Source organism: Vigna unguiculata, chromosome 2 (assembly GCF_037176805.1).
Source record: "Vigna unguiculata cultivar grain cowpea cultivar isolate G323 ecotype 2 chromosome 2, ASM3717680v1, whole genome shotgun sequence".
Classification (NCBI taxonomy): domain Eukaryota; kingdom Viridiplantae; phylum Streptophyta; class Magnoliopsida; order Fabales; family Fabaceae; genus Vigna; species Vigna unguiculata.
This window is the reverse complement of record NC_140793.1, coordinates 22296690-22316773: the sequence shown is the minus strand read 5'-3', so window position 1 is coordinate 22316773 and position 20084 is coordinate 22296690. Positions and strand designations below refer to the sequence as shown.

The 20084-nt window shown below is 34.2% G+C and overlaps 1 protein-coding gene and 2 pseudogenes across 7 annotated transcripts; 2 read left to right on the top strand and 1 right to left on the bottom strand.

Annotated features, from left to right (window-relative positions):
* Window positions 1–20084, bottom strand: part of LOC146888447 (uncharacterized) — a 45581-nt pseudogene that overhangs the window by 6713 nt on the left and 18784 nt on the right.
* Window positions 517–7322, top strand: LOC114173440 (pentatricopeptide repeat-containing protein At1g28690, mitochondrial-like). 6 transcript variants are annotated; one of them, XR_014992990.1, is made up of 8 exons: window positions 517–674; window positions 796–868; window positions 2314–2377; window positions 2920–2952; window positions 3755–5576; window positions 5952–6154; window positions 6959–7136; window positions 7251–7322. XR_014992990.1 is itself a non-coding variant. In XM_085669863.1 (4 exons), exon 4 carries the CDS (start codon window positions 3787–3789, stop codon window positions 5362–5364), a length of 1578 nt encoding a protein of 525 aa, XP_085525989.1. In that variant the 5' UTR covers window positions 517–674; window positions 796–868; window positions 2920–2952; window positions 3755–3786; the 3' UTR covers window positions 5365–5936. The 6 variants fall into 6 exon arrangements, 1 of the variants encoding a protein (XP_085525989.1); XR_014992989.1 differs by lacking the exon at window positions 2314–2377; XR_014992992.1 differs by lacking the exon at window positions 2920–2952.
* Window positions 5819–9998, top strand: LOC146888449 (pre-mRNA-splicing factor ATP-dependent RNA helicase DEAH10-like; annotated as a pseudogene). The gene is made up of 8 exons (XR_014992952.1): window positions 5819–5851; window positions 5952–6143; window positions 6959–7119; window positions 7724–7908; window positions 8646–8877; window positions 9159–9358; window positions 9465–9599; window positions 9795–9998. The product of XR_014992952.1 is annotated as a pre-mRNA-splicing factor ATP-dependent RNA helicase DEAH10-like (transcript).

The following is a 20084-nucleotide window of genomic DNA, read 5'->3' as shown; positions in this document are numbered from 1 at the left end:
TCAAAACTTTTGTCAAAAACATTTTGTTAACTTACAATAACTCATATTTAAAAGATATTTAAAAGGCTTAATTAGTCGATTAATATATATATCAATGTAGTCTTTTTGTTTTACACTATTAAAATGGATAATTGGTCCGTTAATATGTATCAAGTTGGGAATTAAACGAAGACAAAATTAAAAGCGGATACCGCAGATACCATTTACACACTTTACTACGAGAGTGAGTACCATCTAAAAATCGTTACATTATAATAAATGACCATTTTAATTCTCAAAATTATAGTGTTTTAAAATTGGTACCATGGATTATTTCAGTTCTTAACGTTGGGTCTTAGCTTTTTGTTGGGTTTTTTGCTCTTTAACTTTGATCTTTTCAGAGTTCAAATCACCTAATATTTGTCAAATTTATAAATTAATGAACATAATTAATTTTAAAAAGAAAATAAATTAATCTGACAATGCTAGAAAATAAGTCATTCAGAATTTGACATCCTATAGTAGATAAAAAAAATCATAAACTTATTTTAATGAATAACAGTATGATATTCATAACCTACTTAATGGGGACATTTTCGATAAAAACTCTTCTTTGCGCTCTCTTCCGTTGAGACCTCCCCCCAAATACATTTTTCGTGGAACAAATCCACTTCCGGCGGCAAATTTCACTTCCAGTAAGTCTTCTTTTATTTGTTTTGATTTGACTGGTGGTCAAAATATATTTTTCACGCCCCTTGTGAGGGAAAACAGTGGATTCAATCAGAGTCTCTGTAATGATTTTTGTTACTGTTCCAGGGACGGAGCGAAGGGATAACATTGGAGCTCAAACAAATTCAATCAAAGTGGGACCGAGAATTGAAGAGGCCAGGTAGTTATCTAAAGACTTTTAAAACTAGTGGCTTAATATGTATAAGGTTGGAGTTGTTGTATGCAATACTTTTTTTTGTTTATTGTCTTTTACAGTGGCTTCTAAGGATTCTACTATGTTGCTTAATTTTTTCTATCCTTTTTCTATGTCTATTGCTGTGAATGGATGTTTATGTATTTTTGCCTTGTTTATCTCGTCTGGTAATGCTTGTAAGTGGAAGTTAGGAAAGGAAAAACGATGTTGTTCTTTTTTATTGATCTTTTTAACATGTTATGGTTCTGATAAACAAAAGTGCTAGCTGAACTGACGTATTCAGCAGGTATCTTTGCATATGGATTTTTTTAGTATCTTTGCATGTTTCCTTTTTACAATCCTGCATGAGAATTTTTAAGAATTTGGAAAATACTATAAACCTGATAAAGAAGAAAGGCATTTAAATATATTTTTTGCAAAGTTTAAAAGGGGTTTAGGATCTTTGCACATGTTCCTATTTGGTATATTGTTGTACAGTGTTAGGTGAAGATTTTAAGAAATGGGAAAATACTAAAAAACTGATTAGTTGAAAAGCACATTAAATTTATTTAGAGGTTTGGATGGATAGTTCTCCACCCAAACTAGTAATAAATAGCAAAGATCACCAGGCAGGAGGGTTGATAAAGCTGCTTTTAGGTTGCAGCATGTTTTAGTTTTAAAAATGTAGAAATTTATGGGAAGTTGGAGAGATTGTGGTCCTTGTTATTATCATTTTGAATGATTACACTAGTGGCACTCAGAAATTGTTCCTCCCACTTTGGTTTCGTAGGCACTACTTTTCACTGATGTTTCTCCTGTTCCGTTAATTTTGATTATGCATGTGTTCATACATTTTGTTTATGTTGCTTTTAACTGATGTGGAGGGTGGAAACCAAGGATTTAAAGATCACATGGACTTGTCTCATTATATAGGGGTGAGTTTAAGAGGCTGGAAGATTAGGTTCTGTTTGAAGCTAGAAATTGCTAATGTAGGTCGTTAGGACTTGTACTATTTTAGTCAGAGAAAAGGGTGGGGTGGGGAACCTCAAATACAAGAGTTAAGAGTTTAGGGTACCTCAAACTTCGCATGGCTAATTTCTACCACAACTTAACTAATCTTTCCCTCACAACTAATATCATTAGGACTATGCTTTCTTCATCGCATGCCCCATCAGAACTGAAATAGATTTCCACATTAATTTTCTACACATTAACTTGTTGTTCTCTGTTGAACACAAGTATTTGTGTTCAGTCAAATGTTACCTTTAGTTAAGTGTTCAATCTACATAGTCAAAAAAGTTTATCCATGAAGAATTATAAACTTTTCATGTATAAGTTTATCCATGAACATTAAATTTTTAGTAAGAACTGGTGAAAGCATAAGATGAGAGTTAATTTTACTATATAATTAAAATTGCCTCTCTTGATATTAGGTCTAACATAATTGAGCCACCCAAGTCTGCAACTTTTCCCACACCTTTTCACACCTGCGTGCATGTAAGTATTTGATAACTTTTCCCCATTTTTCTTTCGCTCTCCGTGTGGTTCTCTAGTAGCTAACTTTGGAAGTGTTTCCCCATTTTTGGACCAAATCATTTATATTCTCACTTCTTAGCATGCTAAAATTCATATTGTCGTTACCTAGATGAATTAGTGTGATATGTAAATATATAGTTTCTGTAAGGGATTTTATGTAAGTTAGTTTTAATTAATGAAAAAAATATCATTCTCTATGCAGTTGTGTGCAATAGCTTTTAAATATGAACCACTCTAAGAGTAATCCTTTGATTTTGGTTGATGATCTCACATCTGAAAATCTTGGCCATCTGAAAATGCTGGTACAAATAAAAAAAGAATTCTCAAATGTTTGGAATTTTTTGCAAGTTAAGATGATTTTTAGCTGTTGATTGCTCCTAGTTGTATGTTCTGTATCAACTAATTAAAAAAACATGAAAGTTGGGAATCTTCATTTGCTTTTGTGATCAAGCCTAAGCTTGCACGCTAACTAAAGACATTTTCTTCTTATCTTATTGTTGCAGACTTTTGGATCATCATTGAGTCTAGTGGTGTAGGTAAAGAAATTTTTGTTACTCTCTTGGATCTTTGGTGTTTGGTTCATTTGGAGCAGTGAAGTGTTTAATCTGATTTTTTTTTACCAATTCATGGCGGAACTGATAGACCCTGCTTGTATTGCTCTGCTAATTGTAGACACTAGGTCTCACTCCACGATGATATAATTTCCAAGGCTTTCATGGAAACTTTCTCCTTCTCTGTCTGCTTTACTTTTCTGGGTGATTTTGGGACCAAAGATTTGTATGGAATACTTTCTTATTCTGACATTTTATGTGAAAATTATGTGAATTTTTATCGCTGATTTCATAGTTGTATATAATGGTTTGTTGCCAAAAATCTACCTTTTTTACTTTCAGCCACATAACTCGGGGTAAGGGCTTTGTTGAATATTATTGTTTCTAGGTGCCATTACAATTGAAAATTGACTGGATTCTTGCATGTATAATTAATAATTTTTATGTTAAAGAAGGCCCATGGGTTGGCCCTAGCCCCAGGGCCTTTGTGGATATTTTGACCCTGTGGGCTTTTTCAATTAGGGCTTTTTTGGCCTTGTGGGCTTTTTTGGCCCAGCCCATGTGGGCCAGGGTCAAATCATGTGAAATGGGCTAAATTGACAGGTATATATTTGAATTTAATTCTATGATAATTCAGTCAAATTCTTTGAGCTTGTTACCGGAAAATTTCTTATGCTCAATGAATGTCAATTCATTTCAATAAATTTAGTTTGCATTTGTAAGTTTCATTTGAAATTATTTGATTGTGCAGATTTAGTTACCATGTTCCATTGTATTTTCGATGCAGAGTTTGCTTAACTTGGCGATGCCGATGAGAGGATGAACAATGGAATATTCAAATCCTTCTTGTCGTCACGTGCCTTCTGCACTTCGCTCATCTCACCCCATCAACCATTTCCTCAAAACCATGACTTTGCTTCTCCCTCTACTTTGTTATCCAGTGCTCTGCAGCATTTCATTAATTCCGAGACTCCTACCCACGGCCAAAAGATCCATTCCTGCATTCTGAAATCTGGGTTTGTTCCAAACACCAATATTTCTATCAAGCTACTTATTTTATACCTAAAATGTAACTATTTGAGATATGCACGCCAGGTGTTTGATGATTTGGGGGATAGAACTTTATCTGCTTATAATTATATGATTAGTGGCTATATCAAACAATGTCAGGTTGAAGAGTCTCTTGGTTTGGTGCGTAGGCTTTTAGTGTCTGGTGAGAAACCTGATGGGTTTACTTTTTCTATGATTTTAAAGGCGTCTACTTCTGGGTGTAATGTTGCGTTGCTTGGTGATCTGGGTAGAATAGTGCATACTCAAATCCTCAAATCTGATGTTGAGAGAGATGAAGTTCTTTGCACTGCACTGATCGACTCTTATGTTAAGAAAGGGAGGACTGCTTATGCTAGGACTGTATTTGATGTGATGTCAGAGAAGAACGTGGTATGTTCAACATCCCTCATCTCTGGTTACATGAATCAAGGGTCTTTTGAAGATGCTGAACGTATATTTAACAAAACTTTGGATAGGGATGTGGTAGTATTTAATGCGATGATAGAAGGCTACAGCAAGACATCCGAATATGCGAGAAGATCTCTTGAAGTTTACATTGATATGCAAAGGTTGAAATTTAGGCCAAATGTTTCTACATTTGCTAGTGTAATTGGTGCCTGTTCCATGCTTGCGGCATTCGAAATTGGGCAACAAGTACAAAGTCAGCTCATGAAGACTCCACTTTATGCTGACATTAAACTGGGAAGTGCCCTTATAGACATGTATTCAAAGTGTGGAAGAGTTTCAGATGCTCAAAGAGTTTTTAACCACATGCATGTGAAGAACGTGTTTTCGTGGACATCTATGATTGATGGATACGGGAAGAATGGATTCCCTGATGAAGCACTTGAGCTATTTGGAAAGATGCAAAAAGAATATGACATTGTACCCAATAATGTGACATGCCTTAGTGCTCTCTCAGCTTGTGCACATGCTGGACTTGTGGACAAGGGCTGGGAGATCTTTCACAGGATGGAGAATGAATACCTGGTAAAGCCAGGGATGGAGCATCATGCGTGCATGGTTGATTTGTTAGGCCGAGCAGGAAGGCTGAATCAGGCTTTGGAATTTGTGATGAGGATGCCCGAGAGACCGAATTCGGATGTGTGGTCTGCTCTACTTAGTTCTTGCAGACTCCATGGTAATATAGAGATGGCAAAATCAGCTGCAAATGAACTTTTTAAGCTAAATGCTACTGGAAGACCAGGGGCATATGTTGCATTGTCTAATACTTTGGCAGATGCTGGCAAATGGGAAAGTGTAACTGAGCTTAGAGAAATAATGAAGGAGAGAGGAATATCCAAGGACACTGGCCGAAGTTGGGTTGGAGCTGATAATGTCTTTTAGTTCAAATAAAAGGAGCAAAGATGCACTATGGCATTTTTCTGTTAAACGAGATTATCCCTCTTTATTGCTTCTCGTATACTCATGTTTCTTCTTGTGCTTCTGACAATAATTCAAAGCATTTAAAGAAAAAAAAAACATGTTTGATGAAGTGAATTACCCGACTGACCAAAAAGAAGAAAAACATAACGCAGTTGCTGACTATATTTTGCAAGGTTGAAGTCTTACCCGACTGCTGTTGATATATTTAATACTCGCATTGCAGAGACAGATTATTTAGATGCTTCCTTGATAACAATATTCCAGATTTTGGTTTATTTAGTGCATGTATTTCAATATAATGTGATTTAACTTTTATTTTATTCTTAGATAGAGATTTTTGGATCCCAAACAATGCATTAGTCTTGGTGCATTGTTTCTGTGTATGCATTTTTTGTATTAACAGTTTCAATATAGCATGGTCATCCTGTTCTATTCTTTCTTGGTTATGGTATTTCTGGTTCATGCTTATCGTTGTCATGATGAATGGAAAATAAAGTTCATATAATTGCTGCTTAAACTTAAATTCATATATGTCTTTGATTTTATAGATTCATTTAGAGGAGGGTCCTGGTGATATACTAGTATTTCTGACTGGGCAAAAAGAGATTGAATCTGTTGAAAGGCTTATCAATAAGAAACTCCCACAATTACCTCAAGAAAATCAGAAGCTTCTAATTGTACCTATATTTGCCGCTCTTCCATCTGAGCAGCAAATGTGGTCTTTGCACCAGATCCATCTGGTTTTCGCAAGGTACACTAGCCATGCGTTTGATCTAATTAATATATGCTGTTGGTAGAATTAAATAAAAGGGGTAAAAGTTTTTGATTACTTATTTCTAAAACTATTTTTTTTTAACAGTTGTATTTTCTGTTGAAACACCTTCATTTTCTCTGATTATGTTAAATTTAAAGTGAATGCTGGTTATTATTTTGAGTTCCAGTAGGTTTAGGACATGCACACATGATTTCAGATTGCTTTTTTAATTATGCAACTTTCATGGAAGTTGTATTGCACACATATGACTTGTGTATTGATCATCTTATTCATAGTTGATTAGTGTAAGCAAGAAAACAGTATTATGCACTCTGAACATGATCCAGCTCCTTTGTTTCCCGTTTATGCAGTAATGTCATCTTCTTGCAACATTGTCATTTATTGCTTCTCTTATTTTTACCACCACTTTTACTAGCAGTCACACTTACCGTGAAGCAATTGTTTTTGCCAACCAACAATATGCCTTTACTGAACCCATCACCTTAACTGCATCCATTGCAGCTACTATTATCTTAGTCATCACCTCTGCTACAACTGATGCTTTATTTCTCTCAAATAACACTGCTTTTGCTTTAGAAACTAAGTCAATTGCCTTGCTATAATTCCTACAGATAATACATTGAAATAACAGAATGCTATCTCTGACTTTGTAATTTTGAACTTGAGCACCACCTATGTAATGCGAACTTATATGGAGTTAGAATAAACTCTTGAGATTTATATCTTATCTGGTTATTATTTTTTTTAGCCGTATTATGCTTATTTATGTTGTTTTTGAAGGTGATATTGGCAACTAATATTGCTGAGAGATCAGTAACAATTCCTGGAATCAAATATGTAATTGTTCCTGGATTTGTTAAAGCACGTTCCTATGACCCTGGAAAAGGCATGGAATCCTTGATTATAGTGCCTACATCCAAGTCCCAGGCTCTGCAAAGAAGGTGGCACTAGATTATGTGTGAGTCTGTTTAATGCTTAATTGTGACTTGTAAATAATGGTGGAATTAATTTGGTTAATGAAAATGAAATTTGGCTCAATTTGACTGTGGATGACGTCCTTTCATTTTTTCAGTTGAGTTTTGTAATTGACATCTCTGGTTTTCTTGAGGGAAACACGGTATTGCATGACAGAGATATTTTAGATGTGAGTCTGCCATCAATGTTTCTAGTATTTATTATTTATTTTAAATTCGTATGTTTGCATGTGCTTGACTGCTTTAAATTTTGTTTATCGGTTAAAGTGGAAGATAATAAACCTCTCAATATTTCTTATAAGAAAAGAATAAACCTGTGAATGTAAAGTATCATTTTTCGCTTTCATGAAATATTTTAATTTCTGAACATTTTTATTTTATACAATTTCTCATTCTTGAATTGACTTATTTTATGTTTTCTCCTATTAAATCTAGTTTTGGTTGTTTTGAAATCATTGGTATGTTTTCATAGTTAATTTCAGCTAAAATTATCTTCATGAATTTAATAGATATTTGATGAATTTTAAGAGTAGTACAAATTGATTAATAACATTGCCTTTTTGGGTATTAGTGGGCGTGCAAGGCGTGAAGGACCTGGAAAATGCTTCTGTCTATATCCTGAAAAGAATTTGAGAAACTTGAGGACTCAACAATGCCAGAGATTAAGCGGTGCAACCTTTCTAATGTTATTTTGCAGCTCAAGGCTCTGGGTGTTGATGACATACTAGGGTTTGATTTTATTGATAAACCTTCAAGGTAGAACCTTCCAGAATTTTGGTCTGGCAGTTTCCCTACATTTGGATTTGTGGATATTTATGTGATTCCATGTTTTGTTTGATAACTTCTCTTTATCTTGAAAAATAAAGTTATTAAAGGAGTACCTAGATATTATTCATATACCAAAATGATATGAAAGGTATGACATTTAAACCAAAAATTAATTAAATGTTACGTATGTTATTGCCTCTACTTTTGGGAATATATTCATCCACTAAATAAGTAATGCAGGGACCACATTTATTAAAAACCATTACATGGACCACGATCAACAGAACCATATATCTCGATAGTTTTTAGTTTAAGCACTTTTATTTGTTAATTGAAGTATTTATTTTGTTTATATAATCTTTAGTATGGCAGTCATCATGCTATCCACTATGTTGCTATTTTTTGGTCATGCTGCATCAAATTGATAATTTTAGTCCATGTTTTTGTTTTCACTTATGATGTTCATTATGCACCTAACAATAGTACTGAATGACCACTTCTTTCTGACCAGATGTAATACAATACTGTATAAGGGATTTAGTGATCGACTATTTTGCATTGGCCATTATTCATTAGTGAGTCGAAATGCTTCTGATGGTGTCACATACATTGTTCTCCAGAAATAAAGTAGCATTTTTTGGGGATATTTCTAGCTATAATTTTTAAAAGTATTTTGACCTGGTAAAATGTTACCCAATGCTTGTGCTTATGACTTGTTTGAACAGGGCAGCTATTATAAAATCATTGGAGGAGCTATTTTTGTTGGGTGCCCTAACAGATGAATGTCTACTATCTGATCCTGTTGGACATCAAATGGCTCGACTGCCCTTGGATCCCATTTATTCCAAAGCTCTTATTTTAGCTAGTGAGTTTAACTGCTTGGAGGAGATGTTGATAACTGTAGCTCTGCTGTCTGTGGAATCCATATTTTATAGTCCTCGGGACAAGTTAGAAGAGGTTTAAGGACTGAACTCCAACTGTATTCCTATTATATTCTATTTTGATTGTATGATGAAACATAACATATGGATGGTCAGTGATTATATATAGTACTAGTGTGTCTATCTCTCTATTAACTGTTTAAAAAAATATTTATGAATATCATGTATGTGCATGATTTGAACATAGTTGACTGACTGTGTGAGGTTTTGGTCTTCATATTTTTCCATATACTTCTGTTCCCTCTTGGTATTTATCAAAAATTGTTTTGTTTATTGATTTCTCTCATATTTTACCAGGCAAGAACTGCAACTAAATGCTTCTCAAGTCCAGAAGGAGACCACGTCACTTTGATTAATGTGTATCGAGCATCTAATGATTTCTTGGAGAAGAGATCAATGGAGATGGGAATAGCAAAGACTGAAAAGGTTTTTAGAAAATGGTGCAAAGAAAATTATATTAATAGCCGGTCTCTTAGACATGCTCGTGACATTCACAAGTAATTTTATCATGTTAAGCTAAATATCAAGGATTTCATGATACTTTTTCTAATGTAATCTAGTCCAGACATTTATGCTTTCACATTTGCAAATTACTTTTTTCAGGCAGATTAAGGGACATGTTGAACAAATGGGTCTTAATCTTTCTTCTTGTGGAGATGATTTGCTTCAATTCCGCAGATGGCTAGCTGCTTCATTTTTCCTAAATGCAGTTGTAAAGCAGCCAGAGGGGACATACAGGTATCTAATTAAAGATAGAAATTCTTGGCTGTCCTGTCTGTGTGGCATGCTTTCAATTCCCTCCTGTAATTAGGTCAAACTCTGGTCTTCTATGTTTGAAATTCTTTTTGGAATTTTGACTCCAACTGGAATCCTTAACTGCGTATGTAATTTATTTTTCTATTAAAGGTCTCTTATTGCTTAGTTACATGGCAGGGCTTTGGCAAGTGGTCAGGTGGTGCAGATCCACCCTTCTTCTGTATTATTCCGGAGAAAACCAGAGTGTGTGATATTCAACGAATTGGTCCAAACTAATAACAAGTATGTCGGAATTTAACTAGAGTTGATTACCTATGGTTAACTGAGCTGGCTCCTCAATATTATGCAATGCAGAATTAAATTCTTGGTGGTTCCACTAAACAGGTGATTCACATTACCTATACTTTAACCTTTCTAGTTTGGGCCTGATTTTGTTTGGGTAGTTTAAATACTTCTAAAATGTGCAAAATTGGTGGTTTACATCCACAATTCTATGTAATCCCTTGCACTGTCTTCATTATCGGGGCTGGCCCCTATGCATTTTAGGATTTTTCTTTCATGAGAAAAATCCATGTAACACGGGTACAATCATCAATAAACGTGACAAACCATTTAGCACAAAAAATACTATAGTTTGATGCAGGTCCCCAAACGTCAGAATGAATTAAATCAAAAGGATGGACACTCTTTGTATTACTAGGAGGATATGTGGCCCGATGGTATTTTACAAGTTGACATACATCACATTTAAATGACTCAATATACTCTTTCTAAAATAAGGAAGGGAACATGGACTTTAGAATGGGAAAGGATTTATGTCCTAGACGACGATGGAGAAGCCAAATTTGAGGACTCAAAAGTAGTGCAAGAATGGAGGCAAGAGGTACCTGCTTGTGCACTAATACTATCTTTACTTCCCAAGTTGTTAAAACAATACAACTCTCCCTGTTCCTTAACAGTTCCAATCTTCCTCCCTATGGCAAGATCTTGGAAAACACAATGAATGGGAAAGAAGGTTACAAAACACTTTAGGTCATGAGTAAGTTTTTTAACGGAAATAAGATTATTAGAAAGGTTTGGAACATGAAGAACATCTTTAAGATTGAGGGATGACAGAAAGGAAACATTACCATGTCCAGTTATGGGTATATGAGTCCCATTGGCAACAGTAATTTGGTTTTCGAAAATAGAAACATATGATGTTAAAAGAAATGAATGAAGGGTCATATGGTCTGTGGCACCAGAGTCGAGAACCCAAGAGTCCTTACATAAAGTTTTAGAAACATTAAAAGATGCATTGAAGTTCTTACCCGTCATAGCTAGAGAGCTAGTACCAGAAAGTGACTTGCTGGTGGACTCCATAAGAGATTTCAAACGTTCAATTTCAACATGTAGTGCATGTATCTCTGAAGTTAGAAGCTCAACATTGCTTACTGGAACTTCCATATTAAGTAAATAATAGGATTCCTTAGCCCTCTCCTAAATGCAAATGAAAGGTAAGACAAAAAGTGACAGCAACACAATAGCGTGATAGCAGCAGTGATGGCAGCAATGCAACAACAACACTGATGGCAACAATGCACAGCGACGATGCAGCAGCAACAACAACGACGACAACAACAGTGATGCAGCAGCGACGACGATAGAAGTGATGCAGTAGCAACAATGACAAAACCACAACTTGGGGGCACTTTAGGCAACCCAATAATTAAAAGAAATGGCTGTACTTCAGACAACACTAATGAGGACCGAGAAAGAAGAAATGCGAAAGCATGGCTCCCTAGGAGCTGTGATACCAACTTGAAAGAATTAATATAAAAGAAAGAAGATTTTACTCAATTAGTTCATTTGAAACAGTACATTAGTCTCTATATATAGAACTCTAACCTTAAAGTAATAATTACAAAAAATCTCTAGAATCTTCTATTAGCTTCTAGTAATATATTTAATATTCTACCAACTTCTAGTAATGCATTTAATATCCTTCTTACAACATAATGCTAAGAGATTGATTCATCTCTTAACTGACTATTTATGAGTCCTTACATCAAAGATACAAAAAGGAGATATGAAAAGACTACACCTAGGTAACAAATAGGTACCACAAAAACAACATTTTAGCTTTCCTAGGGATAGACAGAAGATAAGTTAACCTATTCTAACATGTTAAACTATTCTAAAATACACCATAACACATTTTTGCCTGATGCAAAATATAAAAAAAAAATTGCTTAGTAAATGGTGCAACCTCAACTATGAGTATGGAAGACTGATCTTCTACATAGTAGCTCCTCACTTGTAAACCATGAAGTCCTTTAATTTTGGTGAATCAATTTGAACAACATTGTAAAATCATTACCTCAATTACATGAATCTCCTCTGTGCTTGTTTTTCAAGCAATGAACTCATGATTGAGCTTCGAGTCACACAAATTCAATGAACTTAAAATGTTTAGTACAACAAAAATTAAAGATGGTGAACAGAAGAGATGAAGAATCATGCTATTTTTAGTAAACTAAAGATAAGTGAGAGGTTGAAACACCACTTGAACTCCTGAGACGTCAAGATAAGACTCTAAACAAGAGAGTATCACACTGTCAAGAGAACTCAATGGTCTCACATTTTGTCAAAGAAATCCAATTTATTCAAAGATGTGAAACAAGGTTACATGGATGCCTTATATAGGGAATTATGACTTGGTCATTTTGGCTCCAAAATTTAAATTTCAAATTAGCCTGGAAACTACTAAAAGTGGCGTGCCTAGAGTCACATTTTGCATGCTCCTTGGTACACATGCTTTCTTTTCCCAACTGTCTTGCATGCCAAGGTTCAAAAATAGGGTCTAGAATGTTCGAGTTGACACGCTTCTGAAGTCACACTTCCAATGCTTTGGCTTGGTGTTTTCGTGCTTCACTTGGTGCACACTTGCCTCTTGAAACCAGAAACACCATCACAATTGAGGCCCAACAACAAGTTCTAAATTTCAATTTCAACTAAAAGAAAATACAATCAAAGTAAACAAATCCTAATGTTAAGAGTTCCATGAAATACAGAGAGAAAGAAAAATAAAGAAATTTTTGAGCTAGGAGACTTATAGTCATGCCTTTTGTAATCCTCTCAAGTCTACCTGTTCCTTTTCTTTTTTATTTTTTAATGCACTTTTCAATAAAACTACCAAGGGCTTGTTCTTTTGTTCCATAAGGACTTTTACGAGAAAAAAAAAATAACAGAAAATGAAACAAGCTTTTTTATAAAGCTAACATTAATTAATGAATAGGTTAAAAAAATAAAGATTTGGGAAAGATATATGCGAGAACTTGTACATATTATGGAGAAGCTAATGTAGTTTTTGCTTCCTCTTTTTTTTTTTTTTCTTAGAAGTGTTTATAGAGAAATTTGTCAAAACAAATCCAAATTTCATTACTTGGCCTATCAGTACCAACGGTTACTGAAGCAGCCAAGTTAGTCAAACTCTTGATTACTTAAGGGGAAACATAATGATAAATTATTCTCTTGTTCTTGCGTTGCCCCCCTTAGCTTCATTTCTCTAAAATAACTAGTTTGATGTTTTTGATGAACACTGGGTTTGCCCCATGTTCTTCAAAAGTTCCTACGTGTAAAATTCATAGGATTTGATAATAAGATCAAAGAGACCAGAAAGCTGTCATTGTTCTTAGGCTGGATTTCGTTGGTGTATATGGTTGAAAAGAAATGCTAGAACCTTCTCAGCACAACATTCTTCTATAGAGTTCATTTGGTGTCAGCTAGTTTTTCTGGTTCCTTTGATTTTATCATTGTCGTTTAGTGATATTTTTATCAGATCTTTGGTGAGATTGGCACACCATGTTAAATGTTTTGTTGATCTCTTTTTTTTCTCCTCTTTGATTTGGTTTTGTGATCTTTAGTTCTTGAGAATTTCCACTTATGTATCTTTGCTTTGCTTATATATGTGGATATAACCAAATACACCAGAGAACAGTTGCAATAGATACTTCCTTCTCATTTCTTATGCAATATTTAGAAATCAAGTTGATGTACTTCCAAACATTCTCATGGTTATGCTTTCTGCATATAGACAAGAAAATTGGGACATCGTTAGTTTTGGATGTTGTTGGTTTAAACACTGCATTCTTTTTCATATATTTGGTGCTGAGATATTAGATTTTTCATTTTGTAGGTTACTTGATTGTCTGTTGGAACAGATCAATACAAGCTCACGATTTTGTCCCCTCGTTGCTTGATGGATATTTTCATAATGACAGGTTTTGAGATTTAATTGGGATTGTCTTTGGCATTGCTTGGTATGTGGAGATGTCAATTAATCCTCTAATGACATGCACCTCTTCTTGCTGGGTTGTTGTCACATTATTTTCTCTTGGGCCTTATTGGCCACTAAGATCGAGGAGCAAGTATGTGATGGTAGGGTGCACCTTACAGTTGTGACCTGATTGCTGTGGTGGCTCGCCATTGAAATTGTGTACAGACTATTTTATTTTATTTTTATTAATGTTAATTTCTGCATCATTTTGAATGGCTCAATTTAAACTTGTACAATTTGAAATGTATGATTAGCTGCGAAGTTCTTTGAATCCACTTATTTATATACACTGCACATCAATTTCTAGATGAGGGCCATTGGGTATTTCTTTACTGTTATTTTCTCCCCACATCTGCAATATTTGAGGGTTACTAAAACATGAAAATCAGTATATTTTTTGCTTTGTCATGTTGGTATCACTGAGTACTCAATCTATAGGATAAGGACCGGTTTCATTACACGGATGCAATGTTTTGTAGATTGTTTTTAGCGTTTCTTTCTAAAAGAAATTTCTCCTGTTTTAAACAATATTTTCGCTTTCAATTTGCTAGTTTTTCCTCACTTTGTGCTTGTAATGATAACCCGTGTCACTTTCAAATCCTACGCATAAAGAAATTTTAATGCGCACAAACTTATGAATAAGTTAAACACAAGTTTTACAATTCCACGGTGGTGAATGTTGCTTTGTCAGTTAATTTATGATTAGTGTAGTTTATCTTTTAAAAGACTGTTTGATAACTTGTTTATTCAAGAGAAAATGAAAAACTAATTCCATATTCTGACCCCTTTTTTAACTCCATGAGGTGACATGAGTAGGTGATTTTTATTTTTTAAATTAAAATAAATTTTATAAAACCATTTAGATGCATACGTGGCTTTTAAAGAAAATTTGAATAGTTTTTCGAGTGGTTTTTGAGTGGTCTCTCCTGCGCACTTGTATTGTTTCTCTTTTCACCCCCAACGACAATGGTTTTTCGAGTGATTCGTCTGACGAAAGAAGATAGCAAAAGACGTTGAACACAGAAGACGGATTCTCTCTCGTGGATAAATCTTGAAAGGGTTAGGGTTTGCGGACAACGAGGGTTTGTTGATGACAAGGGTTTGTTGACGACGGGGTTTTGTTGACGATGGGGTTTTGTTGACGACGGGCGTTTGTTGTGAAAGGGAGTTCTATCGAAACGTCTCCTCCATTGGGTTTGGGTTGTTCAACCATTTTTGAAAGCATGTGGTATGACTCAATTTTTTTATCTTTCATGTCATACCAGTCAATAATTGTTTATGGGGTGATTAAGTTTGGGTAATATGTGTTGATTTGTAATTATTTCTTTCATGTGATTTCATACCCAAGTGGATTAAACATGTTTGATTTGTTGGTGATCACTTGTGTGCACATAAGTGATGACCTTTGTTGCATTTTTTGAAAGCATGTGGTATCACTCAATTTTTTGAACTATCATACTATACCAGTCAATACTTGTTTATGGGGGTGATTCACTTTGGATAATCTTTGCTGATTTGTAATTATCTTTTTGATGTGGTTTCATACCCAAGTTGATTACACTTGTATGATTTATTGGTGATGACCTGTTCGCTCACAAGTGATGACATGTGTTGAATTTTTTGAAAGCATGTGGTATGACTCAATACTTGTTTATGGGATGATTAGCTTTGGGTAAACTGTGTTGATTTGTAATTATGTTTGTCATGTGGTTTAATACTCAAGTTGATTAAACTTGTCTGATTTTTTGGTGAAGACTTGTGTGCACACAAGTGATGACCTCTGCATTTTTTGCAAGCATGTTATCAATCAATTTTTTTTTTATCTTTCTTGTTATACCAGTCAATACTTGTTTATGAGGTGATTAACTTTGGTGCATTTGATCAATTTACAGTTATATGTGTTCCTTTATAGATATGTGTTTGATGAATTTCAATGAACTTGGTATGTTATTTAGGAATTGTAAGTAAGATGTCTAGTAAATGTCAACACAAATGTAGTCCGGAAGCAGGCAATAAGGGGAAGAAGACGAAGTTCGTGAAAAATGTTGATTAGGTATATTTTGAATCATTATGTGATATAATTTATTTTTTATTTTATAATATATGTTAAATTTTTTATGGTACTATAGGTGCAAATTGTGCATAGGTGCGAAAGCAAGTACATTGTTGAAGTAAACAATGTACTCAAAGACACCCACCGTAAGCGGATTCAGGAAACACCATTTAGATGGTGTTTGGAGGTGGACAACGCGTTGGAAATAAATTGTCATTTGTTGAGGGAAGTTTTGCGTAGATGGGTTCCACAAGGGGAATACATTCGTGTAGGTCAGCATTTGGTGGGGTTATTTTATGATGTTTGTATATAGTTTATGATGTTTGTATATGCCTAGGTCTTAGTATGGTTGGTAAATGTGTTGAATTTGATGTTGATGTAAGTGGGGTAGTAGGTTCATTGTTTGAGAAGAAACTAATCACCTTGTGAGACATAATTAACAAGATTAAGAAAATGTGGTTAGTGATGATGATGATGTAGACAATGTTTGTAGGTTGTACTTGTTACTTTGTTTTAATGTCTTTTATTCTGTTGTTAATTTTAATTTTCATGACACTAGGTGTTTGGAAGGATCTGCTACATGTATGATATTAAACTTATTTTGTGCACTTTGGTATCCATGTAACTCATTGTCACTTCAACAACAAACGTTGATGATCTTAGTCCACACCTCCTACAGGGCATTGATTTCAACTCAAGAAATATTATATGGTTATCTATGTACTATTAACTGTTGACCACCAATAAAGATTTTGCACACCCTCAAAATTTTTAATGTATGGAAAGGGTTTCAGTATGAACCTCACTTAGAGTCAATCACATAAATTGAATAAAATATAATGTAGGATATTGCCCATGATGAAGCTGTGGGAAAATTGTGGTAAAGTGGAACATAACATACATGCCAACTATCACAATAATAAATGTTTATCAATCAAATATTAAGTGTTGACCTACACTAAACATTTTGCACACCTTCAAAATTCGTGGTCTTTGCTAAACCCATTATCTTTTAATTAATAAAACTTACTAACATATATTCTACGAATAAAAATCTTACCAAACTAGGTGTGGGATAATTGATAAAAGAGGAAAAACATCATAATTGTGATAATTTTAAATATTGATCATTTCACTATTAAGGTGTTGATCTACGCTTCACATTTTGAACACACTCATAATCTAAGGTATTTAGGTAAGGGTGTCAATAAGTAGTCCATATTTAATGAAATATAACACCTTAATTACGTATATGAAACATATTCAACATCAACAAACTTCATGTGGGATAATTCATCCACAACTCCAACATGATATTCTTCTTATCTTTATAAAAATTATATGATGACTCAAGAACTATTAAGTAATGACCTGGTCCAAAAAATTTGCACATGTAGAAAAAATCTGGTATGAGATTAGAGTAAACTTTTTCAAAGAACATCAATTTTGGTATGGGCTATTTGGTTCACAAGTCCTACATCACATATTATATATTAACCTAGTGTGTTATAATTGGTCAAACATGAAAGACATGATAACTCTCAGATTTTTAAATGTAGATCAATGATATATTAAGTGTTGACCTGTGAACAACATTTTGCACACAATTACTTATTTGTGATCTGTGTGGTAACCAATATTACTAAATTCATGACCACATACATATTACCTTTTTACTTGCTATAAACTTTATTCGCACTCAATGAAAATTAGGATGAACAACATTCAGCTATAACTTCACATAAACCACTCAGGATTTCATAAATCAATCAGTAAGCCAAACAAAAAAATTCTCATAAATCCCTTCCACAAAGTCTACACATAAAAAATACCAAAGTTAGCAATATAAATCCTAACTACAACAAACATAAATTTTCTAAATCAACTACTTATGGCGCTTCCTCATACTATATGTTGCAAAAGGAGTTCTTATTGCAAAACTCTTGACACGCATTCGAGGATCATCCCTTGTCGGACATACATGTTGCTCTATTCGGATTCTTGTGCTTCCTGATTTGGAAAATGTTCTTCTTCGACATGACCCCTCTCACCATAATCGCCAAATTCAATAAAGCCCTTGAGGTGGTTGGAATTAGATGTATGCAAATCACCAACACTTGGTTCACCCACCTCAGAAAAATTTAGTTTGCCCTCGTGCTGTTGGCATTGGTTTTTCCTCTCAATCATCATTGCATTCAAGTCTAAAAGTTCTTTTTGCAACTCCCCTAGCACACTTTCTTGATGTTCAACAACTTTAATTAAGCCAACTATTTTACTACCCTTATTTCAACGTCCATATACCTTAAAACCTTCTTTAACAAAGGAATTGGTCAACTCTCTGCAGAGACAGCAACATCTGCAACAACCTGCAACAATTCACAACAACCATCAATAAGTATAGATGACACATTTCAAAAAAAAAAATTGTACAAAAAAAACCCAACCTATAGTGTTATTTCCCAATACTACCAAGGTCATCAACAATGTTGAACAAAATATAAAAGGTTCCACTACGATTGGGCAACAAAAACTCAGAAATTCCTAACAAAACGTAAAGCTTACCAAAATCCTCTAAACAAAGCTCTTTAATATGTTTTAAAATGTAATCATATACCATTTCGATATGAACAAGTTTGGCAGCTCCAAATAAATTCTTTGAATCACTATTTAACCCTTCCTGGTTTAAATCAATGTTCTCACAAACCACCCTCAAACTTAGACCAAGACATACATCTAAATAGGTAAATCCAACAACTTCTGTACTCATGTGAAACCCCCCAACCTTTCCACCCACCAACTAATTAACAGACTCAAAAGATTCCTAGATATTTTCACAGACTCTTTCAACTCAACCAACCATCCAAATGGTGTTCCTCGAATAAATGACTTTTGTTCCTCTGTTAACTTCTTATTCGAACTACCAATCAATTTTTTCCGGCATGAATGCCTAAAACAAATCTGGAACATTAAAAAAATAGAGTTATGTCACTTTTATCATAACAAATTTCAAAATAAATTGAATTCCAAAATATATCATACCTTGCGGTCAACACTGAAATCACTTCCCTCACTAACCACTCTCATATTTATCACCTAAATACATAACTCAGGTCAGCACAATGTCCACACTCAGACTCACTTCAACGTATTTCTTCTCACTTTGAACAATTACCACTCGTGCACAAAACACTTATCATATAATCACTTAATGCAGCAGAGGTCATCACTTGTGTGCACACAAGTCATCACCAACAAATCAGACATGTTTAATCCATTTGGGTATGAAACCACATGAAATAAATAATTACAAATCAACACATATTACCCAAACTTAATCACCCTATAAACAATTATTGACTGGTACGACATGAAAGATAAAAAAATTGAGTCATACCACATGCTTTCAAAAAACTCAACACAGGTCATCACTTGTGAGCAAACAGGTCATCATCAATAAATCATACAAGTGTAATCAACTTGGCTATGAAACCACATCAAAGAGATAATTACAAATAAACACAGATTATCCAAATTGAATCACCCCATAAACAAGTATTGACTGTTATAGTATTGAAGTTCAAAAAATTGAGTGATACCATATGATTGCAAAAAATGCAGCACAGGTCATCATTTGTGTGCACACAAGTCATCACCAATACATCAGACATGTTTAATCCACTTGCGGATGAAACCACATGAAAGAAATAATTACAAATCAACACAGATTATCCAAAGTGAATCACCCCATAAACACATATTGACTGATATAGTATTGAAGTTCAAAAAATTGAGTGATACCACATTATTGCAAAAAATGCAGCACAGGTCATCACTTCTGTGCACACAGGTCATCACCAAAAAAATCAAACAGTTTTAATCAACCTATTCAGAAAACTAGTATTCATGCACCTATCAAAGTACTTGGTTCATTAAAAACCATACACACCAAGAAAGACTTCATTAAGATGAAACAACCATTATTTGTAATAAAACACATGTCATTAAAATTTAACAATGAATCATACCTTGCGGCAAATCACCATACACACCAAGATAGACTCTCAGGACTATGCCACCAAAAACAAAACAAAATCAT

Coding starts and splice junctions, on each gene's coding strand:
- LOC114173440 (XM_085669863.1), top strand. CDS start 3,787: ATGAACAATGGAATATTCAAATCCTTCTTGTCGTCACGTGCCTTCTGC.